Here is a 23,653-nt window from a genome sequence, read left to right on the forward strand (position 1 = left end):
GGGTATGAGTGGATCATGTTGACATCATTACTACCCAAAGGGACCTAAATACATGGTATTTCCTACTGCTCCACCTTCAAGAAAGGTCTGGGATATTGATCTGATTACCCTGAATATTTGATAAATAATGCGCAATTATTCTGAAATAATTAATAAAACAGCAGATTTGAGAGGACCTGTCAATTCTTTTAAAAAAAACAAAACATCTGAGTTACACACATTCGGATCACACTTTGAGGCTAGCCACACTGATTTCTGTGAGACTCCTAGTTATATTGATTAGGATTGCATAAAAATGGGGGAATTAAGGGTGCTATTGAAGTGATATGGGATTTGTTATATAATGGGCAGGCAAACTAAGGCCCAGGGGCCAGATCCGGCCAATCGCCTTCTAAATCTGGCCGGCAGATGGTCATGGAATCAGCGTGTTTTTACATGAGTAGAATGTGTGCTTTTATTTAAAATGCATCTCTGGATTATTTGTGGGACATAGGAATTTGTTCATCCCCCCCAAAAAAAATGTAGTGTAGCCCCCCCCCCAAGGTCTGAGGGACAATGGACCTTGCTGAAAAAGTTTGCTGACCCCTAGAGCTCCATCCTATTACTCTCTGTCAAAGTAAGAGTTCAAAAAGGAAGTACCGAGCATAAGACTCTTAATCTCAGGGCTGTGAGTTTGAGCCTCACATTGGGCAAAAGATTCCCGCATTGCGGGGGTTGGACTAAATGACCCTCATGGTCCCTTCCAACTCTGCGATTCTGTGACTCTAAATATGGTTCTTTCCCATGACAGTATTCCGCTGGGAACCTCCTTTCTGCACTACCACGTTTGGCTATTGGATGAGTTGTGAAGCAATTCCTGTGACTGGAATATCCATGGAAGGAGACCATCACACATGATTGCTCCAGATGATCCCATACATCACAATACTACAAAGCCTGCCTGTTCCTACAGTTAATGGCATTGGTTTATAGCAATAAACAGAGTGCCAGTAAGTCATGCACAATTCGCCTGGATGCCTAGCCTGCCACGAATGTGACTTTAGGAATCACAGAACTTTCTCCACCATAGCCTACCCCAAACATACAAAATGGAAGGCCTCTCCTTTGGATTCTGTAATGCATTCTTTATGGTTTTATTTATTCAATTATAGTCCAACCAACCACAAGTTCTCAGGGTGGATAAGAATGTGTTTCAGGGGGCAAAATCTAGAGAGAATGCTCCCATTCTCAAGATATGACAGCCATTGTGGCCATTTTGAAGTTGCCGGATTTTTCAGGGCCTGTTCTAGGCAAGACAATTTCTACCTCATGATTATTTCTGGCTTTATTTAAACCTCTCTATTCCATGTCGAACGCACACAGTTTTTGGTGTCAGTTTTGCTCACAAGTGCCCCGATCTCATAAATATGTATACTGTATTCCCCTGGCAGAGATGCAATTTCCAGAGTGGTTTCACACTCGGAATTGTAGCTTTCTGAGGGGAATAGGTGCTCTCCTACCAACTCCCAGCAACTTTAACAAACTACAGTTCCCAGGAATCTCTGGGGGGGGAGCCATGACTGTTTAAAGTGGTATGATGGTGCTTTAAAAATATAGTGTGGATGATGCCACTTAGAATGTATTTTCCTGCTGCACAGGAAGCTGGCTACTCCTGTGGTCTCTGTACCTTCCTCCATCTCCCTGTTTTAACTTACAGATCATTTTTTTTAGTGTTTTTAATCATTTAGCGGAGCAGTCAGTAATGGCAACCCCCCAACTGAAGGCAGAACTTGTGCAGACACTGTTGCCATTTCATAATGCTGCTTGGAGACCACCTCTCTCTTTCTTTGTGCCTTAAAAAAGAAAAAAAGAATTTCAGTCCAGCAGCTAGCATAGTCCAAAACCATCAGGAGGGCACCAACTTGGCGAATGCCATTTCCACTGTATGAAAGGGCATTTGATTGCATTTTATGATTTCATGCAAGCTTCCCCGAGTGCTTTTCTTGAGCCAGAGGGGACCCAAGCTTAATAAATAAGCAAATCAATAAATACAAATGGCGACACTAATATTGCTACTATTGCCAGCCTGGGGTTTGCCACTACCATTTTTGAATACAGGCCAAAGACCTTAAAGAACAAAGGCCAGCCAAATCCCTTCTCCAGTTTCATTGCAGAGGCGATTCTGGTAGGAAAAGGGCCTGGATGAGACAATCTTCATGACAGCTTTGGCCTCTCAGCCTTTTGTATCTTAAAACAGAGCTGGCTTTTTGGCAGAATATATATTCCCAAAGGTGCAAAGAATTCTTCCATGTACAACCCCATTTTTGTATGTTGCTGTATCAGTTGCCTTAGCTCGCAGGAGAAAAACAAAACTATTTTCCTTATCCTAAATAATCAGCAGCAGGTTAGAAGATATACTAGATTTAGGTGTGGGGAGGTGGAATACACCCAATACGTATTATTTACTCTGGAAGCAGTTTGCTGACCTTTACCAACAATAATGCTTTTCTTCTTCACCGCTGCACTGTGACACTTGAGCCCATCCCAAGTGCTCAGGGTGGTAACAGACAGCTGCAAGAGGCAACAAGGAATCCAGAAGGAAGACCGGCCAACTCTTCGCAGCTGATGAAGGCATTACGAAGTCATTGCATTTTCCAGAGCCACATGAGTTCCCAGATCTAGGCAAAGCAATTTTTCCAGATTGTACTACTGGAGGAAAGGGTCTTGGCCGGACCTGTATTCACTTAAAATCAATTTTTAAAAAGCAATATAACAACAATATAATAATTTAAATACTCCCTACCACAGTGGACAGAATTTTTCCGGTATTACTGGAGCTGTATGTGCCCTGTGCTTAAAATATTCTGTGCCCAGTATTTATAATTCAGCAGCCTCTATAAATGCTGTGCACCGGCAGAATGTGCACAGTGGATTCTGATTCAGGAAGCCGCAAGAAGCTAGGAAGAGACCTGAACCCCACCTCCCTTCCTGAAATTGTGTGTAGCTACACTTCCCAGCTTCTGAGATTTCGCAATGAATTGTCTACATGCTTCCATCTTCCAAGGATATATCTACAACACAAGTGCCAGAAACCTGCTCCCCCAACCAAGCAAATGCAAGCAGATTCTTCAGGAAGCCAAAAGCTCAACCCAATTCCAATTTCTGTGCTATGGTGAAATCTTACCTGCATCATAACCAAACAGCAGTAAAAACAAAAGCAAATAGCATGAAAAAGATGAAGTCCCATATCTGGGGTGTGCAGTAAACTGGACAATATTACCTATATACATCGTGGTGATTGTGGGTCAAATTCCCAGCTACGAAAAAGGAAATCCGTTAAGAAAAGCAGGAAGAAAAACACACCCTGTATTGCACTGAACATTGAAAATGTTTGTACAATGATTTTACGGCTTAATTGCTGTGCAACAGTATCATCCTTTAAAATGTACAAAACCAGAAATCTCTGCCAAGAAATAGTCTAATATTGCTCTTCAATATTCTTCCGCCGATGCTTAAGACTTGAAGCAAACTTCGGTGAACTGCAGCTTTCAGGAGCCCACAAATGGCTGTAAAATGTTTCAATTCAAGTAAGTCCTTGGAAGTATTAACATGGGCTGCCTTTTGCAGTTTTTTAAAGGTGCAATGTATACGTACTCAGATATATTCTCCATGTACAGACAAGGTGTGCTGGAAAGGTTTTTGTTGTTGTCAAAGCAGAAGAAAATGGTTCACTTTGTATATAACATATACAGTACCCATTTCCACTTTTTACACACGTTGTATTAACTTCATAAAGAAAGTTAGGTTCTAACACTGATTATAAATTATGTGTCTGAGGCCTGTGTCTTTCTGTTGCATTAAAGGAAGCACTGCCTTTCATTTTGTTGTTGTTGTCAAAATAAATGTCAGGTCTATGTTTACAAAGTGCAAGGTCGATCACTTGAAGAAGTGTCATACTAAAAAATAATTTTAGAAAGTTACAATGGCACCATCCCATTTACCAGCTGGACCTTCATTTCTTGAAGGCTGTTCATTATCTTCTTCTGGTGCCCAGCAAGTGTGACTCCAAGACTCCTCAAATCCCTGCATGAAGAAAGCAGACATTGATTCCAAAGGGTAGATTCAGCAGGAAGGTGGCTGCTCTTGACAATTAGTAAAGGGTAAAGGGACCCCTGACCATTAGGTCCAGTCGTGGCCGACTCTGGGGTTGCGGCGCTCATCTCACTTTATTGGCCGAGGGAGCATGTGGCCAGCATGACTAAGCCACTTCTGGCGAACCAGAGCAGCGCACGGAAACGCCGTTTACCTTCCCGCCGGAGTGGTACCTATTTATCTACTTGCACTTTGATGTGCTTTTGAACTGCTAGGTTGGCAGGAGCAGGGACCGAGCAACGGGAGCTCACCCCATTGCGGGGATTTGAACCTCTGACCTTCTGATCAGCAAGTCCTAGGCTCTGTGGTTTAACCCACAGCGCCACCCGTGTCCCGCTCTTGACAATCACCCATGTGTATATAGATATATATCTTCATTGTCTACATCCACTTGCTTTTAAGCTATACCATTTAAAGTGTTTCACATTAAATCCAAGGATTATGTGGAGTGAAAATGCTCCTCTTCCCTTCCAACAGAAAAGTCCAGTGTAGTTGAGGACAAGGCTTCCTCCTCTTATTATAGGCTATATTATACCATCAATAGGATCAAATGGCAAAGTTTTCATATAGCCCATTGGGTGATGCTGCCTGTGGATAAAAGGAACAAGCTCTCTCCATATATTATGTTGGAGAAGATCTATTCTGAAATGCCTGCTAGGTAGAGTGTTTGCGGGTATATATTCAAGCGCAATGGCACAGTCCAGGGAAAGCTTTGCCACTTGATTCTGCTAATTGTATAGTCTTGTTTCTTTCTTTCAAGCTGTAGGAAGGGAGGCTGAATGGGTACTGGCCCATTTTGAGCCTGGCTTTCTCGGCCTGCTCCCCTCATGAATGGGGAACAGAGCGACTGAGCTGTGTATGGAACTATGACACAAGTAAAAGGAGCAATGTACACAGGTGGGTTACCCGGTTTATCTTTTCTTTTCCTGTTGTTGAGAAAGGCAAGGACTGGAGCACTGAATTCAGTAGGTGGTCTCTGTCTGCTCCATCCCAAGTCAACTGCTGCAGGAAGAAGGCCACACACCTATGCCTCTGTGTCAGAAGGAGGGTAGTGATGTACCCAGGCACCATTCCTAGCTAATCTTAAAGACTTGTGAATGGGGTTGCAGCGTCTGATGGAACATGCCACTCTTGTTAGATTTGGGGGAATAAGACTGGAAGTGCATCCCACCATAAGGCATTTGAAAGTGTCCTCTTATCTTCTTTTTTGGAAACACACACTTTCCCTCAAAGATCAATTCCCTTTTCCCAGCCACTTCATTACTTTGCTTTTTGGAGCCTGAACATAAGAAGCTACCACAGTTCAGGTCAGACAGCTTTATCTATCTAACAAGGATTGGCTGTGACTTTCCACAGCCTCAGGTTCCTGAAAAACTGGCTTCACGTTTTCCATGGTCAGGATATCCCAAGAACCTTCAAGGATGCAAATGTGTAACTGAACCAGTGACACAAAACTACACCAAGAGGACTATTTCAGGTCTTCCAAGAAGACTCATGCACCCTTTGAAATGCCAGAAAGTTAAATAATAGATAAAATCGTAATATAATCAGGCTGCTTCTGAACTGTGTTTGCATTCTAAGCATATGACGTGCCGAATACTTTTAACACTCCAACAAGGAATCTTATCTCAGGCAAAATACTCCATATTAAAATCTCATTGTCTGACTTCTAAGAACATGTCTGCTTGGGGAAAACCCTTTGTTTGGATTGTGTAGTGTTTTTGGTTTTGCACAAGCCTCAGGTACACAGATTTCTATACAAGAAGGTGCAGTGAAGCATCAGGAAATAACACCAGCGGCTTCATGCCTGTGAATGCTGGGGTTTTATAGTAACATTAACTACTAACTTTTTATGACTCTGATGATTCGCATTCCGGTTTCTACTGAGTTCTGGAAATGGTTCAGCCAATAATACTTTAGCGAAGCTGTGTGTGTTGCAGCTGAAAATTGGGCGATTGTTCTGGCAGCTCTGCACCAGACTGGATTCCCCATGCTTAAATTCTTAGAAAATAATAACCGTACATGGGCTGGGCAAGTGACTATGGCCACATTAAGCTTTGCCCTCTCAACAGAAGGTAATTTAGAACCATCTGCTCTTAAGGACTTCTTTGGGGGGAGTCATCCCATGAGTGCTATATGGTACAGAAGGGTGGAAGTAGGCAAATGCTAAACTGGAAACTACGGTACCAAAAATTTGTAATTTTTAGGTTGCATTAAAAACCTACCTCGTGGCACTCCTGTTGCTATGATGAGATTGGAGCCTGGGGTTTCTTCAATATTACCCCAGTTTCATATTTTCTTGCTTCAAGTACAAAGTTGCATCATATACCAGATAGCAAGGTTGCCCAAAAATGTGTTTCCTCCTCCCCCCCCCTTTTTTTAAGCAAACTTCTAATGGATCTGTATAAAATTGGGCTAAGAAACATGAAGCTCTTCTAAGTATGAATTGTTTCCTCATGTTCTTAAAGTTATTACTCCTGCAGCTTAAAAATAGAGGGGCTTCTTGTTAATTAAATGTTACCTTCAAACTATGCAATTCTCACCATATTACTACTCTGTTAGAACAGATTATTGTCTTCAAGTCTTCTTCTTTTTAATTATCTGTTGGTGCAATGATGAAAGCACTTATTGCTTTGAGGTTTCAAACAATACCCACAACATGTTTAGAGAAGATATACACTGGGATATGTGTATTTCTGTATTTGGGACGCCAAAGAGGAAGAAGATATTGTCCAATTGTCCAATTTCTTTTAGAGCTGGTTAAAAAAAATATATTACCGAGACAGATTGTTTGTTTGTTTTTGGTACCGTAGGGTGGGGTGGGGGGAATCTGTTACTTATTGGTTGCTAGGGAGAAATATATCACATATTAAGTTTCTGTGTTTGCTCTAGTGGCACAATGGGTTGGATAAAACATGGTCATGCAACATGGCGTCCAATGTGCTGAAGAAGTCCCATAATAAGGTGAGGGGAAAGGAAGGCAGCCGAATGTTCCAGGACAACATCAGACCTACCCCTCGTGTTATGTTCCACCCCACCGTATGGTACAAAGTGAGCAAGCAGTGATCCACTCATGTGCCTTTAAAAACTAAAAAATAAACAACAAAGTAAATAATCCAAAGACTTGAATTAGAAAAAGTAGGAGCTAGTGTACTTTCTGCTGCCTTCTTGGATAAAAGGAATGTTAAAGTATCCTGTGACTAGACTGGACCAGACTCAAGCATTTATTGTAATATATACAGCTAGGCCTTATTTATTTAGCCATTAAGGGTTGCATGCAAAAGCTGAGAGAGACAAAACCCTGTGTTCTTGCTTTAAAGCAGCATTGGGGAGGAACAATTTGAAGTAGAACAGAACTCATAAGTTATCTCAATGATCCTTATCATATTGTAGGTGTGGGGGTAAGTGGTGGTTGATTAGCATGCTTAAGGCCATCCAGCGAATACATAGCAGAAATAAAATTTGAACCTATCCATCTCTAGGAAACCAACAAATCTCCATAGAAATCTATGGGGTGCACTCACAGGTGTGCACAGAAAAGCAGCAAAATCGTACCTCAGTTGATTTTGAAGTATGTCTTCCCCACTCACCCTTCATCAAGACTAAACTTTACAAGCCAAGGCAAGCTACTGGTTTCAAGACCTGAGAGGAGCAGCCTTCCACCCCCAGGAAAGGGCTAGCCGCACGTGCATTTAGCAGATATGGAGCCATGTTCCGCTGGCTGTTTCCCCCGCAATTCAACTTCTCTGGTTTCCATAACTGATAACAACACAAACAATGTAACAGGCTGTATGTAACTATATAAATTGTTTTTAAATGTGATTCAACATATCATATCAAAATATATGGTTCTATAGACCAACTTATCATATAAACGAAACATATAAGTCCAGCAAATAGATGAGGAAATACAATCTATTCAGTTCTTATATTGGCAATGTCCACGGTGTGGAATTCTTATACCAATCTTGTAGTGTTCCATGTTCCATTCTCTGATATACAAGAATATAGTATGTAAATTTATTGTTTAGTATGCATGTTATGTTACTTGGTTTTGTATAAAATTACATCATATTATGCTCATTTATATAATCCAGAGTATGCACGGCTGACGAAGCATGACTGGGCGAAACAAGGAATTATCCTGGAATCCTTGTCTTATTTCCTCCATGTGCCATTATTCCAAGTTTTTCATCTGATACCTGCATACAAGGAACGCTAGAATTCTTAAAAGTGTCTTCACGTGGAACACTACAAGATTGATATAAGAATTCCACACCATGGATCTTGACAATATAAGAACTGAATAGATTGTATTTCCTGATCTATCTGCTGGACTTACATGTTTCGTTTATATGATAAGTTGGTCTATAGAACCATATATTTTGATATGATATGTTGAATCGCTTTTAAAAAGAATTTATATCGTTACACGCAGCCTATTCCGTTGTTTGTGTTCTTATCAGTTTTGTATTTACGTGACAAAGGGTTTGGTAGTGCTTTGAATGTGGTTTCCATAACTAGCAACTGACATGATGCGCAAGTTAGAAAACTGGAATATGGTGAGCTCTAACCCTGGAAGGGCAACTCCCTCAAATCACCAAGGTTGCCCACAGAGTAAGGAATCGTTTTGAGGCTCACCCATCCTTAAGAATTCTTTGCATAACGTTTTCATCCGCTCTTGTTATTTATCCCCTTCCTGGCAGCAGCATGGCATCATATTCTTGATAATAATTACCATGTTACAGAATGAAGAGCGAGGAATAAAAAGCAAGAGTCGGTGAATTCTTGACGTAGATCTCTCTCCCCCCCCCCCATTGAGTGAGGGATTTTATTTTATTTTATAAATAAACATTTATTTTAAAAGAAAGAAAAACAATTACAATGTAACACAACAGACACACATATTGTTACAGATATTCAGAGCTGTCCACCGGATGACAAGCAACAAGGTGTCCTGAGATTCAGTGAGTACGTTATCTTTCAAAAGGGAGATGTGAAGAAGTCCACCTTTTTGTTGTTAGCCATTTAAGTCCAGTCAGGTATACGACTAAAAGTGGCCAGTCTCATGATCTAGCTATTCTTGAGGGTTGTTCTGGCCATGTTATCCTTGCTGAGTAAGGGAAGAGTTCCGGAGATACTCAAAGCCACCAGAGATTGTCCACATGTTTAGAAAGCAGTTGTTCTCTCTGCTGTGGTAACAGTATGGTAATCCAGGTGGAAAACAGGACATATCCATCTCCTCCGCTAGGAGTAGAACTACATGGCAAAATGCTGGAACATATTGAAGATCAGGCCTTTGCGGATGAGGCCTGAACAGAGCACAGGACTTGGGGCAATAGCCACAGGAGCCCATAATAATTGTGATTATTTCAATTTGCTACTGTTTGAAAGGCAGCATTTGTTGAGAGCATGCATTTGACAGGGCCTTGCTGGCAGGTGGGATTCTGACTGGACTACTGCAAGAAAGCTACCAAGATTTTCAAATTGTTTCAGGTGACTCAGGTTTTGAGCTGACAGCTAAGACATCTCCAAAAGGCTCAGTTTCCTTAATGGCACAAACCAAGGCCCCCTGAAGGCGTCTTAAGTTGGACACTCACCCTGAGGGGCACCCCAAACCACCAGACACTTCAAAATCTTGGTGTGGATGACATAATATTATACTGGCTCACTCACTTTTCTAGCGCATGAAAGACACATAGATTTGCCTTTCGCAGAGACTGATTTTGTTATTTGTAGGACCAGTCTCCTCTTCTAGGTTATGTTCCAACCTGTTTGTTAAGCAGGCTGAAATGTCATGATATGAGATTAGGGAATCAGGAGTACTGGCACATTAATTTTAAACAAGGGTTTAACAGGGGAGTTTGAAAATTCAGTTCAATTCTGGTTCTCATCTTGATCCCCCCAAGTCCCAGCTCTGGAACAGAACAAACAGTTGTCCCCACCGAACAACACATTCAAACCCAACATGTTTTCCATAGTTTTGTTTTTCCTCTTCCAAACAAGCTGTTAACCATAGTCTGTGGTTTTCCGGAAAATTCTGAAGGTCCTTCATGGTTTTAGAGGCATATGAACAGATGAGGGGGTTCTCCTTTTCCCAACAACTGTGTTCTCAGGCCAAGTGATATGAATTGTGAGGGCTTCAAAGGAATGAAGGTGATTTATACCAGTGGAGTTTCTGGCCCAGTGTTCTTAACTGTGTGGCCTTTTTCCTAGAGCTGCCATCAAACAAAATTCATAGTGAATTTGGGAGGGCTTTCTCAGTAAATGAAGCATCTGAGGAATTCTGAGGGAAGCTAAGGGTTTCAATAAAGTGGTGACTCTTTTCATGTAGTACCCCACAACCCCACTCTTTCCACTTTGAAATTGCAACTTCTTCTGGCATAGGTCAGCTATGTCAAATGAAGCAATAGCTAATATACTTTGATTCCCTCCCCCTAGGTGTGAAAATATGTGCTTTAGGGCATTATAGGCATGCCCTAAAAATCACATACTGTCCAGGGATTTCATTTCTCAGCCACCTGCAATTTTTGTCAAAAGCAGATCATCTGGTCAAATGCGTTAATAGCAAAACACATACACGCTGTCTAGCAATTCTACCTTTCACATGAAAAGATCTACAACTGCGTGCACTCAGACCCAGTTTATAAATTATATACAAACTGGGACAAATAAAGATGCATGAGTGATCTATGGCTCTTGCTTCTGCTTTTATGTTTGAATTGGGCCTTGCGGATCTTGCCAATGATAAAACCCAAATGGTACTTTTAAAACTCAGGTGCAAAATTTATAGTTGGGCGTTCCTCCATGAACTGAGTGAGCCAAATGGGAAAGTATTGGTGTAGACATGGTTGTCTTAAGTTAAATAGACAAATTGGAATAGCTAACTGAAGTCAAGGAAGTATAAATTTAGGCTTTTATGTTCATGTGTTTTGGTAGTGATGTGCTTCTTTTCTTTTCTTTTTTTAAGTAAATAAATATGTTGACTGATTTTGTGGAGGCTGTAGTTTAATTTTGGTGTTTTTATATATGTAAAATAATTATTAATATAATAGGATTAATTATTTTGTATGGATAATAGTACCAAAATTAAATGACAATCTGGACAAAATCAGTCAGCATTAAGGAAAAAGAACAGAAGCACATCAGTGGCAAGATGTACAAACAACTCTCAAAAGAATTGGGCTCAAATGGTGAAATAAATATTCCAAAACATGAACTGCACATTTAAATAGCTGGGCTTCCCTGTGAGAAAAATGAAACTTCACCTAAAGTTACCTGTGAGACTAATGCACATGAAACACATTCACCATTTATGAATGTTGTCATGTGTGAATCTTACCATTTAAATCCAAAGGCTATTAATTCCTGAGTACAAAAATGTATAATGTAAACTGGTTCTAAGATCCTGTACTCCAGAGGTCATCTAAGGTAGATAGATCAGACCAAGACTGAGTTCTGCATTATATATTGAAGGCAACAAATGTGTCAGAAGGAGAACTAAGAGCCACACATCTTTTTATCTCCATACATGTGTGGTTTGGCTCTCAAGGTTCTCTGGATTTCCTCATGCTGACAAAAAATAAATGCCAGAGAAGCAGCTAAATTTGTCTAGTTCAAAATTTCCCCTGAAATGAACATGGCCCAATTCAGTATAGGAACTTGGATGATAGTTGAGGAGCTGTCAGAAGGTCAGTGTCACATCTACCAGGAAGTTCTGTTGGACAAGTCCAACTGGGACATAACACAAGAGTACAATTACACTCTCTTCATCTTCTGAGAGAAAGGCTAGGTCTGACACTGGCTGAAGCCTGGTTTAAACATGGAGGAGAATGTGATGGCAGAGTACGGTACCAGTTTAGGCTGCAGGAATGTGTGTGTGTGACTTTCATGAACTTCTTACAAGTACAGAACTAGACTGGTAGGAAGGTGGCTGGGAAAGCTTTCCACCACAATGTGGGTGGATTCTACCTCCTTCTGCCGCCCATGTGAGAACCAGAACTTCCAAGGAATTTAGCCTGGGTCCATGACCTCGGTTCTTACAGCTTAATAGGCAGGCTGCTGTTCCAAAGCTCCTTGTTTCAGATGGAAAAGCAAAATTTGGATTCCTTATAGTCTGTCCACGAACAGTGTTTACATTACTTCACCCAGTGCTATACCAGCTGCACTGGCTCCTGGTGGAGTACAGGATCAGGTTTAAGGCGCTGATTTTAACCTTTAAAGCCCTATATGGCCTAGGACCCTCGTACCTACGGAACCGCCTCTCCTGGTATGTCCCACAGAGGACCTTATGGTCTTCAGATAAAAACATCTTGGAGATCCCGGGCCACAGGGAGGTTAGGCTGGCCTCAACCAGAGCCAGGGCTTTTTTGGCTGTGGCCCCGATCTGGTGGAACAGAACACTCTCTCACAAGAAACTAGGGCCCTGCAGGACTTGATATCTTTCCGCAGGGCCTGCAAGACAGAGCTGTTCCACCAGGCCTTTGGCCAAGGCACAGTCTGACCCCCTCCTTTTGTAATCCTCACAGAACTCTATTCCAATGGTTGCCATTAATTTGACTCTGAATTGATTTTAGAATTAATTGATTTTTAGAATGTATTTCAATTAAATGATTATGTTTTTATGTAAACTGTATTATTTTTACTGTTGTTAGCCACTCTGAGCCCAGCCTCAGCTAGGGAGGGTGGGATATCAATAAAATTTTATTATTATTAATTATTATTATGGGCTGAGTAGACAAGAAGAAGGTAGAAAAGCGGAGGGGGGTTGTTGAGGGAGAGAGAGGATGAGGGAAAAACTGGTGTGGCACTAGAGTACCTGAGGTTGAGAACTCATAATAAATCTAGCACAAATGCTGGTGGCACAAGTGTAATGGAGAGGGGAGGAATACTGACATCTTCATCCTGCAACTATTTAGATCTTGTTCAGATGGTATCTTTGGCAGCATGGTTGCTGCTAGGAATTAGCTGTACACAGGTGTGTTTAGCCACTTCCATGAGGTGGTGTTCACGGTCTTTCGGCCAGTTTTAATCAGACCAGTTGATTAAAGGTGAACCGCAATAACAATGCAATTCTCCCCTTAGGGCCTATCTATACTATAAACATCACATTGGTGTTTCTTCCCAAGGGAATTGTAGTTTTTTGTTGCTGTTGTTTTTTAAAAAAACTACAATTTATTTTTTTTAAAAAACAACACTCTACAAAAGATCCCATGTCCCCTTAAAGAGAACTTCAGTCCCCTAGGGCGAGAGGATGACTATAAAACTTGTTTATCGGTTGAATCCAGACTAAGCTAGTTGCAATAAGTTCACCTTCAAATCAATGGGACCTAATTAATGTCACGACTAACTTGTCTGAGGCAGCACTGTTCAACTCACTTGCCTTGGATTCCACCCTGTGCCCCTGGTGTAAACGCACCTTTAGTCTCTGACAGTTTGGATCACGCAGTCCTTATTCTAGGGAATAAACTGCAGCATAATTATTGTTACAGTTTCTGAAACCAGTTGGACTACATTCTGAGTTAGGGACTTAAGATCTGGGTTGGTGAGGGTTAAACTTCACTGAAAACACAGAGAATCCTGCTTCATTCTTGAAACAGACACATTCCAAGATGAATTAAGCTTTGGCAAATGTAGATTGACTTAAAAAATAGCTCTTGATAGATATGAATGGGCTGTAGCTGATAACATTGTGTTTTGTGTTTGTTTGCACACAATGAAAAGTTAAGATTTTGAAAGCACCTCTGGGAGGTGGCTTATGATTCTATAGGCTGCATTTCAGGATTTCGGTATCTTGTGTCACTTCTGTGTCACCCGAGGGGAAATATAGCATCAAAGTGTCAGAACTGTAATAAACGCTAAAGTCAAATACAAGCACAATTACATGTACATGTTATTTAAGAGAAATGCAAAAAGCATTTGCTAGACCATTTAAAAGTGCTTGATATTCCATAGGATTAGATCCAACCGAGCAAAGTAGTACATTCATAAATACAGCACACACCTGACCCAAATTACAAATTGCCTGCTCCGAATGGCAGAGATTTTCCAGATACTTGCGTGGAGTCGTCCACCCATGACACAAAAGAGACAGTATCAGGTTACTCCAAATGAACAAGTATGATGTAAGAATTTAGAACACACAACATCTTTTGCATTTTCCCTTTAATCCTTTAAGATCAAACTACAGAAGGGAGATCTAAACTTTACTTTCTTTCTTGAATTTCTGCCACAGGAATTGGAAATCAATCATAAATTCCCAGCCATGCCATATGATATGAGAGCTGACCATGCCGGCCATTGGAACTGCAGCCTAAGGAGGATCTGAGAGTTCCCGGTAAATTAAATGTAATTGAGAAACAGAAATACTGAGCAAAAGAAATCCACTTTCATACACAATTTTAAGTGTCTGCGTCTAATGTTCAGTCAAAGCCCCTTTGCATTTTGTCACAATTCAAAATAGCGAAGTCAGGCCCCAACGTTTGTTAAGCAATAGTATGGTTCACATGTCACACTAAGCGTAAAAAATGGCTTAGCCAAAACACAAGGGTTTCCTGAAGAAGAGATTGAATTCACTTTGATCTTGCCTGGTTATTTTGCAGCTATGCTGAGCTAAACCAAGGGTTAGCCTGGTGTGTGAACTAAACTTAGGCTCTTGGCTTACCTCTCCTGGACAAACCATGAGCCCTAAACCATAGGACAAACCTGAGTTACAGCTTGTGGTTAATTTCAAGAAAAGTAAACCAACAGGCAAGACTTGGGTGACATGCCAAGCTAGGCCAAGTCTAGTCTGCTGCAGCAAAACAACTGGGAGGACCAAAGCAGCAACTGTCCTCTCCTGAAGCTTGCGCACTCACATGTTTATGTTATACCATGGTTTGGCTTAGTATGATGTGCAAACCTGGTATCTGCTCATGAGTTGTGAACAGAAAACCATCCCAATTATTTAGAATCAGAGTCTTGTGAGCTCTGCTGGAGAGAGGAATTGATTCATTCTGCTGGAGTGGATCCTTAAATCTCAGATGGCTTCCATATTTCTCTCTACAGTCACCCCCCCACCTTCCCCCATCTGATACAGATGCAAGGAAACGGAAGTGTTTTAGCACAGCCAGGGAACTGTGATAGACTCCCTATTTGATATGAAGGAAGGAAGGAAGGAAGGAAGGAAGGAAGGAAGGAAGGAAGGAAGGAGGTCTTTGTACTTTAACCTTCCCTCTGTTACTATGGAGAAGTGTTCTGGTGGAAGGCAATCTGAAAAATAATTTACACCTCTGTTTGTATCTAAGACTATTGTGGGTATCTGGCATTGTGTTTGCTTTAAGGAGAGTGGGTTTTTTTGATTATTATTTTTTTAAAGAGAGGTATTGTGCAACATTAACATTTTAAAAAAGTAAACCCCAAATTGGTGAAATTTTCTGAAATTTATGGAGCCTGGAGAAACTGTATGAAAGGGATGAGCTTGGAAAACTTCCTCAGGCTGCAGAGAGGGGAAAATCAATTTATTATTTTTTCCTAAAAAGCAGATCAATAAGGTATGCTCCCCATGCATTCCAGACTCTTGAGATGTAGGTAAGGGTGGTTTAAAAACAAGTTTTAAAAATCACTCATGGGATTACATCTCTGCTGGTGCACTCCTTAACACTTTCCCCCTTGCATCTCAGAGGTGGACCTGACATCTCCAGTAAGTCCCCTGGCTGTGCTAGACTCTCCAGCATTTGACAGTCTCAGATAGAGGTATGGTATGCCCTTTTGCTTTCTGCTCTCCGCTAATATGATTCCTTCTCTGCAGAAACTTCCCCTAAAGGCGTCACTTCTCTGCTTTTGTGGGAAAGAATTAAAAGAAGTTCTCCTCCTCTCACTTCCCCAAAGACTTGCATGTGCCAAGATCTCCAAGGATACTAAGAACATCTTTCCTCCCTTGAAATGGAGGCATCCCTATATTTCTGGACTGCAGGAGAACTTCTCAGAAAGAAAGGTGCTCCGAAGCTGCTCTGGAATGGTTTCCATCACCACAAGAAGCTGTGGCTCTGGGCCAGATTACATTGGGGGTGGATTCCCCCCCCTTCCTGCCATTACACCCACAGGTATTCAAAGGTGTTTGTGGAATCAAGACTTCCTGGCTTGCAAAGAAAATTACGGTCTTCAAAACTCTCATAGTTTCGTTAACTGAGACGCACTCAGCAAGAGTGCCTTTGTCACATGAGAAACAAGCCAAGTCATGTGCCAAAATTGGAATGCTGTTGCTACGTCCAAACTCATGTGCTACTTTATTAGAGCTGCTTTGCCAACAGCTGACGGTAACCATAAGGCCATCTATCTCATTGGTCTGTTATCATTTATATAGGATATGAATGCTGAAACTTCCTTGGAATCGGATGGGTGTTAAAAGAAAAACAAAGAAAAACCCTTAAATGCTTCCAGTCTTCACTTTCTATCTTTACTCTTTAACTGGCTTCAAACCAACAGGCTTCTCCCTTATTTCAATGAAAAGGATCAGGAAATCTACTCACTCCAAGGTCACCTGAGCCACAGCGTCCATTGAACTGTATCCATTTTCCATGAAAATCTCTGTATACCGTCCCATTTTGATGGCTTCCAGCCATTCCCCTACAGATCTGTAGACACCATTTCCCAGCGGGCTGTGTTCACCTAATAAATTTGAAACTCTAAAAAAGAAACCAAGATACAGATTAAGACAAACCTAAACAAAAACACCTCATTTGGGTGTTACACTTCCGGTCTTGTTTTGCATGGAGTTAACAGCAGCAATTACAGTGGTACCTCCAGTTGTGTATCCTTCAGGATGCAAATGCGGCAAACCTGGAAGTATTTTTTTTGGGGGGGGGTTGCCGCAAGCACATGTGCAGAAGCAGTTCCTCCGGTTGCAGAAACCTCGAGATCTGACCAGAGCTCCGGAACGGATCCCGTCCACAACCGGAGGTATCACTGTAATAAGAAAGTGTGACCCTGTGGTGCCCAAAGTCAGCTTCTCCACATGTTAATGTCAGAAGAGCATTTCACTGTAGGGTTTACAGTTTATCCAAATTTTCTGCAGGTTCACTTTTCAGCTTGGAAATAGTGGTTTCGGGAGGCTGAAATGCCCCACCCCCACAATTCTTAATACCCTTTTTATTGGTTCTTTGCCAATGGCAGTATGTCCTGTTTATGGGAAGATGTCCCATGGACTCCCCTCACTATCCCCTTCAGAAGCCTCATTTACCAGGGTTCTGTGGCAGCATCTTCCAGGTTCTGGCAAGATTTTGTGGGGCTCTCGTGAGACTTTGCGGTGTTTTCCAAGACCTTGCCAGAACCCGGAAGCTGCTGCCGTCACTTCCCCTCATTTCTCTGGTGGCCGCAAGGGGCGCCCCTTGAATTCTGCTGCCTCATAGTTGGGCCAGCCCTGTTCTTTGCTTTTGTTCGCAGCCCCTTATCCCCCTTGTTGATGCTTCCCCTCCGTTTCATCCCTCCTTAAGTAGTCCAGTCCAATTAGGGATCACAACAGATGAGATAATCCTAGAAAACCGTGACAGAAGTAGGACACAACATGACTTTTGGGGTTGGTTTTTGTACCTGCTTGATGCATTCACCAATGTTTTCAAGCTGCTAGGGTTGCGGATGAGCTTGTCCAACATGCATACAATTTCATCAAACTTGGGCCTACTGTTCCTTTCCTTCTGCCAGCAATCCAGCATAAGTTGATAAAGAGCAGCTGGGCAGTCCATGGGACTTGGCAGGCGATACCCTTCTTCGACAGCTTTAATCACCTAAGAGAGGTCAAAGCAGATACCAGAACATCCTTCCTCAATGCTCATTGTTTTAACCAGGATGGCAAACAAGGTCTTTGAAAAAAAAAGCACCGAAATGTTTTCTGATAATTTCACAGGTCTGAAAAGCTGTAAATTTGGAAAATAATTGTGGAAGTTGGGGAAGGTTCTCATACTAGCAATGGCAGACTGATCAACAGAAAAGCTTTCGCCACACTGTGAATATTGTAATGGAGTTAAGTATGATTTGACCTGTCCCCCTTTAAAACATTTTAAAAGGCTTTGGTTTAGAATTCTGTAAGAAGGGAGAAGACAAATATGTTACTAGAAGGGTAGCCCCTTTTAAAAGTTAAGGCAATTTGGCAACCAGAATAAGAGCATGGATGATCTCAGAGTGAGTTTGGCGTGGATGCAAAATTGTTTATGTCTTGTTTGTATTATGTTTCAGGCTATGTGTAACATTCCATATTATCTGAGATTTCTTACTCCAGTCATATTTTACAATGGATCTATGGGCATATCAGTAAAATACGATCTATTAGTAACAAGATAATTTGGGTTATCGTCACATGTGCCATTCTGCGCTTCTTTGAGGAAGGATGGGATAAAAATGTGAAACATAAAGTAGCAAGAGTGTTGCATTTCCTTGACCTTGGACTGGGGCGCCCTGAGAAGCCAGCAACAAGACCAGTAGGAATTAGTTTTGACCACAACAAGGACTACCAAATAGCAAACAATCTGCCTCTGATGACCACACAGTGACAATGTCTCTGTGGCATAATATCTCTGCGACAAAATATAGTCTGTAAAATCCAGATGGTCTTGCTGAGCACACCAGTGCCCTCTGACTACTTGCCAAGAAAGGATCATAATGGCTTTCGAGATGTATAAAACAAGTGCTAGGTTCTTTGTAAGTAGTCCTAGTCCTCAATCACTTTTAGATGTCTTTTCACATTTAATCACTGTGTACAGAAGCAGTCTTCTTCCCTACTGGAAGAATTATAAACACATAGTATTTATGGAATTCATTATGTCAAGGTGTATCAATAGCCCCAAGATGTATCAATAGCCCCTAGTTTAGGGTTCAACTACACATGGGGTGTTAGGGAATGGTAGCGCCTCTGGTGTGGGACCCATTGTGCTCCTCCTGGGGCACTATGTCCAGCTTAGGTCCCCACCCTGCACTCAGCTCTCACCTGTGGCTCCTAGAAGCTGTCAGCATGTGACAGATGCCACAAAACCTTTTCTGAGCCTGGTAAAGGGACCCCTGACCATTAGGTCCAGTCATGACCGACTCTGGGGTTGCGGTGCTCATCTCACTTTACTGGCCAAGGGAGCCGGCGTACAGCTTCTGGGTCATGTGGCCAGCATGACTAAGCCGCTTCTGGCGAACCAGAGCAGTGCACGGAAACGCCATTTACCTTCCCGCCAGAGTGGTACCTATTTATCTACTTGCACTTTGATGTGTTTTCGAACTGCTAGGTTGGCAGGAGCAGGGACCGAGCAATGGGAGCTCACTCTGTCGCGGGGATTCGAACTGCCAACCTTCTGATCAGCAAGTCCTAGGCTCTGTGGTGTAACCCACTGTGCCACTCGCGTCCCCCTTTAAAGTAAGGTAAAGGTAAAGGGACCCCTGATCATTAGGTCCAGTCGTGACTGACTCTGGGGTTGTGGTGATCACCTCGCTTTATTGGCCGAGGGAGCCGGCGTACAGCTTCCGGGTCATGTGGCCAGCATGACTAAGCCGCTTCTGGTGAACCAGAGCAGCGCACAGAAACACCGTTTACCTTCCCGCCGGAACGGTACCTATTTATCTACTTGCACCTTGACTTGCTTTCGAACTGCTAGGTTGGCAGGAGCAGGGACCGAGCAACGGGAGCTCACCCCGTCATGGGGATTCAAACTGCTGACCTTCTGATCGGCAAGTCCTAGGCTCTGTGGTTTAACCCACAGCGCCACCTGCGTCCCCCTTTTAAGTAAAGCAGGCTGTAAATCACAACACGATTCTTATCTCATTAAACATGATAAAGCTATTTTTTTTTTGCCATCTCACCTCTTGCTTTTTCCTGTAAGACCAATTGCAGTCATTAACCGTCGTCAACAGGTGTATCACACCTATCAGCCAATCACCCATTCCCACCACCCTTCTGAGTAATACCCCTCCCCACCCTCTCACTATATATAAGGGTCTGGTGAATTCTGTTTCAGTGTATCTGAAGAAGTGTGCAATGCACACAAAAGCTCATACCAATGGCAAACTTAGTTGGTCTCTAAGGTGCTACTGGAAGGATTTTTTATTTATTTTGTTTCAACTATGGCAGACCAACATGGCTACCTACCTGTAACTAGAACTTTCTGGCCCTAGGAGTTGTATGACAGTGGAGCAGACTCCATTGGGAGGTTGCAGACTTTCCTTCACTGGAGGTTATTAGGCAGAGCTTGGAATCAATCAAATCAAAGGCTTTTGTGGCTTTGCCGAAGCTTATTTTTCTTTCCATGAATGACATTATATATTTGAAGGTTGTGTTACCCTCCCCTCTTTTTATCTTTGCAACAGCCCTGTGAGGTGGGCCGGTGTAAATTCACATGCTGTATGTGTTTAAGAAGGAGTTGTTGCCAATAGATTGTGTGTACCAGTTCCAGGGAATCCTGTTGACATCCTTGACTACTGAACTTGGAACTCTGCATGGAAATTGTTAGTGCGTATTAGAATTCCCTTCCCATTTGTTAGCATTTATTGAGTCTCTCTCTCTCTCTCTCTCTCTCTCTCTCTCTCTCTCTCTCTCTGTGTGTGTGTGTGTGTGTGGTACAATCCACACTGCTTGCTATCTGCATTTAATCTCCCTTGCCCAGATTGGGAGTACAAAAGGGGGATTGAAGCATGTTAAAAAGGGAAAATGCACACTTCCCTAATACTCATTCATGGGCAAAGACCTGCTCAAACACTACCAAACAGACCACACAGCCTCCTCTCTTTTCCCAGAGGAATCTCACTGGTTAGCAATATGCATGGCCCTCAAGGATTAAGCTGTGCGAGCCTGTCAGTGTTTCTGAATTGAGTAATAAAAATGCATTTATCCCATGACAGCCCTTCATCCTTAAAAAATAATACTGATGGATGCTGAATTAAGGCCTATTCACGGGATGACAATGTTTCTGCCAAGAGAACCTGTTCGGGCTTTGTTGTTTCACTTTGCAATAAAGTGTGTTTGCGCTACGGAAAGAAAGGGCTGGCAATGAAAGGGGCTGCAAAGAGAGACTGGGAGCATTTCCCTAGGTTTTTGTAAAACAGCTGCTGCTTGGCTGGCTAGCCAGGGAGGTGTGAAATCTTCCCTTTGATTTCCATGGCTATGCCTGCCTTTCTGAATACTGCCATCATGTTCCCGCTACTCTTACCCAAAAAGGGGAATAGGAGAGTTTCCATATTCGTGTGTGTGTTGTGTGTGTGTGTGTTTGTGCAACTCAGAACTCAGCCATACTGAACAGCTGAACTTTGGCAAAGCAGTACTGGGCATCTAAGTCTAGCCACCATTTACCGTATTTTCTGCTCCATAAGACACACTTTTTTCTTCCTAAAAAGTAAGGGGAAATGTCTGTGCATCTTATGGAGCGAATGCGTGGTCCCTGGAGCCGAATTGTCCAGGGGCATAAAGCAGATCATGCTTCTTCTTTTTTTTGAAAGAGGGAAGTAGGTGTTGAAACAAAGCCACTGATCGTTTGCCGATCGGGGGGAGAGATAAGGGATGCTAGAGATAAAGGAGGCTGCCTGGGAGTGGGGAAGTAAAGACAGCAAACTTGCAAAAGGGGGAAACAGGAAGACTAAAGCAATAAGGAGAGAAATTAGAAAAAAGGAGAAGCAAAAAACTGTTCCAGCTAAGGAAAAGATACTAAGGCAAACAAGAGGGAAGGGAGTGTTGAAAGGAAACACCTGATTGGTGGGATCGGAAGAGAGAGAAGGGATGCTAGTGGAGGCTGCCTGGGAGGGGGGAGGTAAAAGCAAATGGATCCTTAGGATTTTTACATTGGGTTACCCCAAATTCACCATCAGATCACATAGCATGTCCATGGCTGCAGCCTGCACCAAAAAAATCACGCACCCACTGTTGCGTGGGGCCGCAATGGTGCAAAAATGTGGTTACAAAGCACGGGTCCACATGGATCCTCAGGATTTTTGCATTGGGTCACCCCAAATTCACCATCAGATCCCATGTCTGTGGCCATAGCATGAACCACAAAAAACATACATCCACTGTTTCGTTCAGAATATTTTTTTTTCTTGTTTTCCTCCTCTAAAAACTAGGTGTGCCTTATGGTCAGATGTGCCTTATGGAGTGAAAAACAGGGTATATTTCCCACAATATCTCCAATGTTGTATCAGGTGTGGGGAACCTTTGGCCCTCCAGATGTTGCTGGACCACAACACCCATCAATCCTAGCAAGCCGGGCCAATGGATGATGGGAATTGTAGCTCAGTGAATGTTTTCCAGGGGTGGATTTAGGGCAGTGAGAGTGGTGCAGTCACACCAGGATTGCAGCTGAGGAGCACATCTCCCCAAAGCCCTCTAAGTGCTTGTCCCACTTCAGGAATGATGTGTGAGGGCTCTCACATGGTCCTAGAACCTTCCTTCCTCCTTCTCAAAGCCAGGCAAGCACTTACCGGGATTTGGGAAGGAGGTGGGAGGGCTCTAGGACCCTACAAGAACCTTGCACCTCCTTCCCGAAGCCTGACTTAAGCTGGCCCCACTGTGGGGAGGGTGTCAAATGGCCTTGACTCCATGACAAATTCATGGTGCAGATCAGTCTCCTTCAGGTCTTCGCTGGGCTTGCAGCCTGGTCTTTGCAGGCAAACAAGTGGGTTAAATTTCATATCACATTCACCGTTCAGAAGTACATGCAGAAATAAAGCAAGCACAGAAATCACCTAGAAGCACGAATAGAAGCCCATTTCGTGTGCCCATTCAGTTCCTGCTTCTCTCCCGACCCTCCTGCCTACTCGTGGATTCAACAGTAACATTTCCAGACCTGACGCCTGCTTTAGATACTTATCAGCAACAGCAAAACGTGTTGGGAATCATGAATACATGCAGCGTCCTGCTAGCAGCTAAAGAGCTTTCTGACAGGAAGGGCAACAGAAATACTTACGTCTTGGTTGGTCATCTCCCAGTAAGGTCTCTCCCCATAAGACACCACTTCCCACATCACAATCCCGTAGCTCCAGACATCACTGGCAGAAGTGAATTTGCGGAAGGCGATGGCTTCTGGAGCTGTCCATCGGATTGGGATTTTTCCTCCCTGGGAAGGCAAAAAAACAAACCAGATTGAGAAAATGCGGCTGTTGGTTTTGTTTTCTTTTCAGAGTGCCAAGGGAGACCATTTTCTGGCTTGAATGGGGTGGGAAAGTGATGTAGAATTGCTAATGTAAATCTGTTTTGAGAGCATGAAAGCCTCTTTCCACATTATCTCAGTCTATATGTGCCTTGCTGGCTGACTACTAATTGCCTGTCCTGAAGGCTTGTTTAAATTTCATTTGAACACCAGGACATGTATAGAATTCACATCTCAATTAGGTCATGGTAGCTAGTGGGGGAGAAATCCAAGCAAGCAAGCAAGCCGTCAGCACAGCGTGGACTCCAGAGAAGCTGACTCCAGGGTACCAGAAACACCACCTGACAATTTTCAGGTCATGGCTGCACATCAAGCAAATCCTGAGGTTTGGGATGTTAATGACAGACTAGCGCTGAATTCAAATTGGTAAGGAA

At 42.7% G+C, this 23,653-nt stretch overlaps 1 protein-coding gene across 8 annotated transcripts in view; it reads right to left on the bottom strand.

Moving 5' to 3' along the window:
- Positions 1–580: 580 nt before the first annotated feature.
- Positions 581–23,653, bottom strand: part of EPHA5 (EPH receptor A5) — a 264,632-nt gene continuing 241,559 nt past the window's right edge. For 7 of the 8 annotated variants that reach the window (XM_082194742.1, XM_082194741.1, XM_082194746.1 and 4 more), the window contains 4 exons: positions 23,037–23,186; positions 17,701–17,894; positions 16,641–16,796; positions 581–4,062 (listed from right to left, as the gene is read on the bottom strand). In XM_082194742.1, coding sequence (XP_082050868.1) covers positions 3,957–4,062; positions 16,641–16,796; positions 17,701–17,894; positions 23,037–23,186 — 606 coding nt within the window. In that variant the 3' untranslated portion in view covers positions 581–3,956. Of the gene's footprint in view, positions 4,063–8,916; positions 10,350–16,640; positions 16,797–17,700; positions 17,895–23,036; positions 23,187–23,653 lie in introns of those variants that run through there. The other variant, XM_082194743.1, reaches the window with a different exon arrangement.

The sequence above is a fragment of the Podarcis vaucheri genome, assembly GCF_965113315.1.
Source record: "Podarcis vaucheri genome assembly, chromosome: 13".
NCBI lineage: Eukaryota > Metazoa > Chordata > Lepidosauria > Squamata > Lacertidae > Podarcis > Podarcis vaucheri.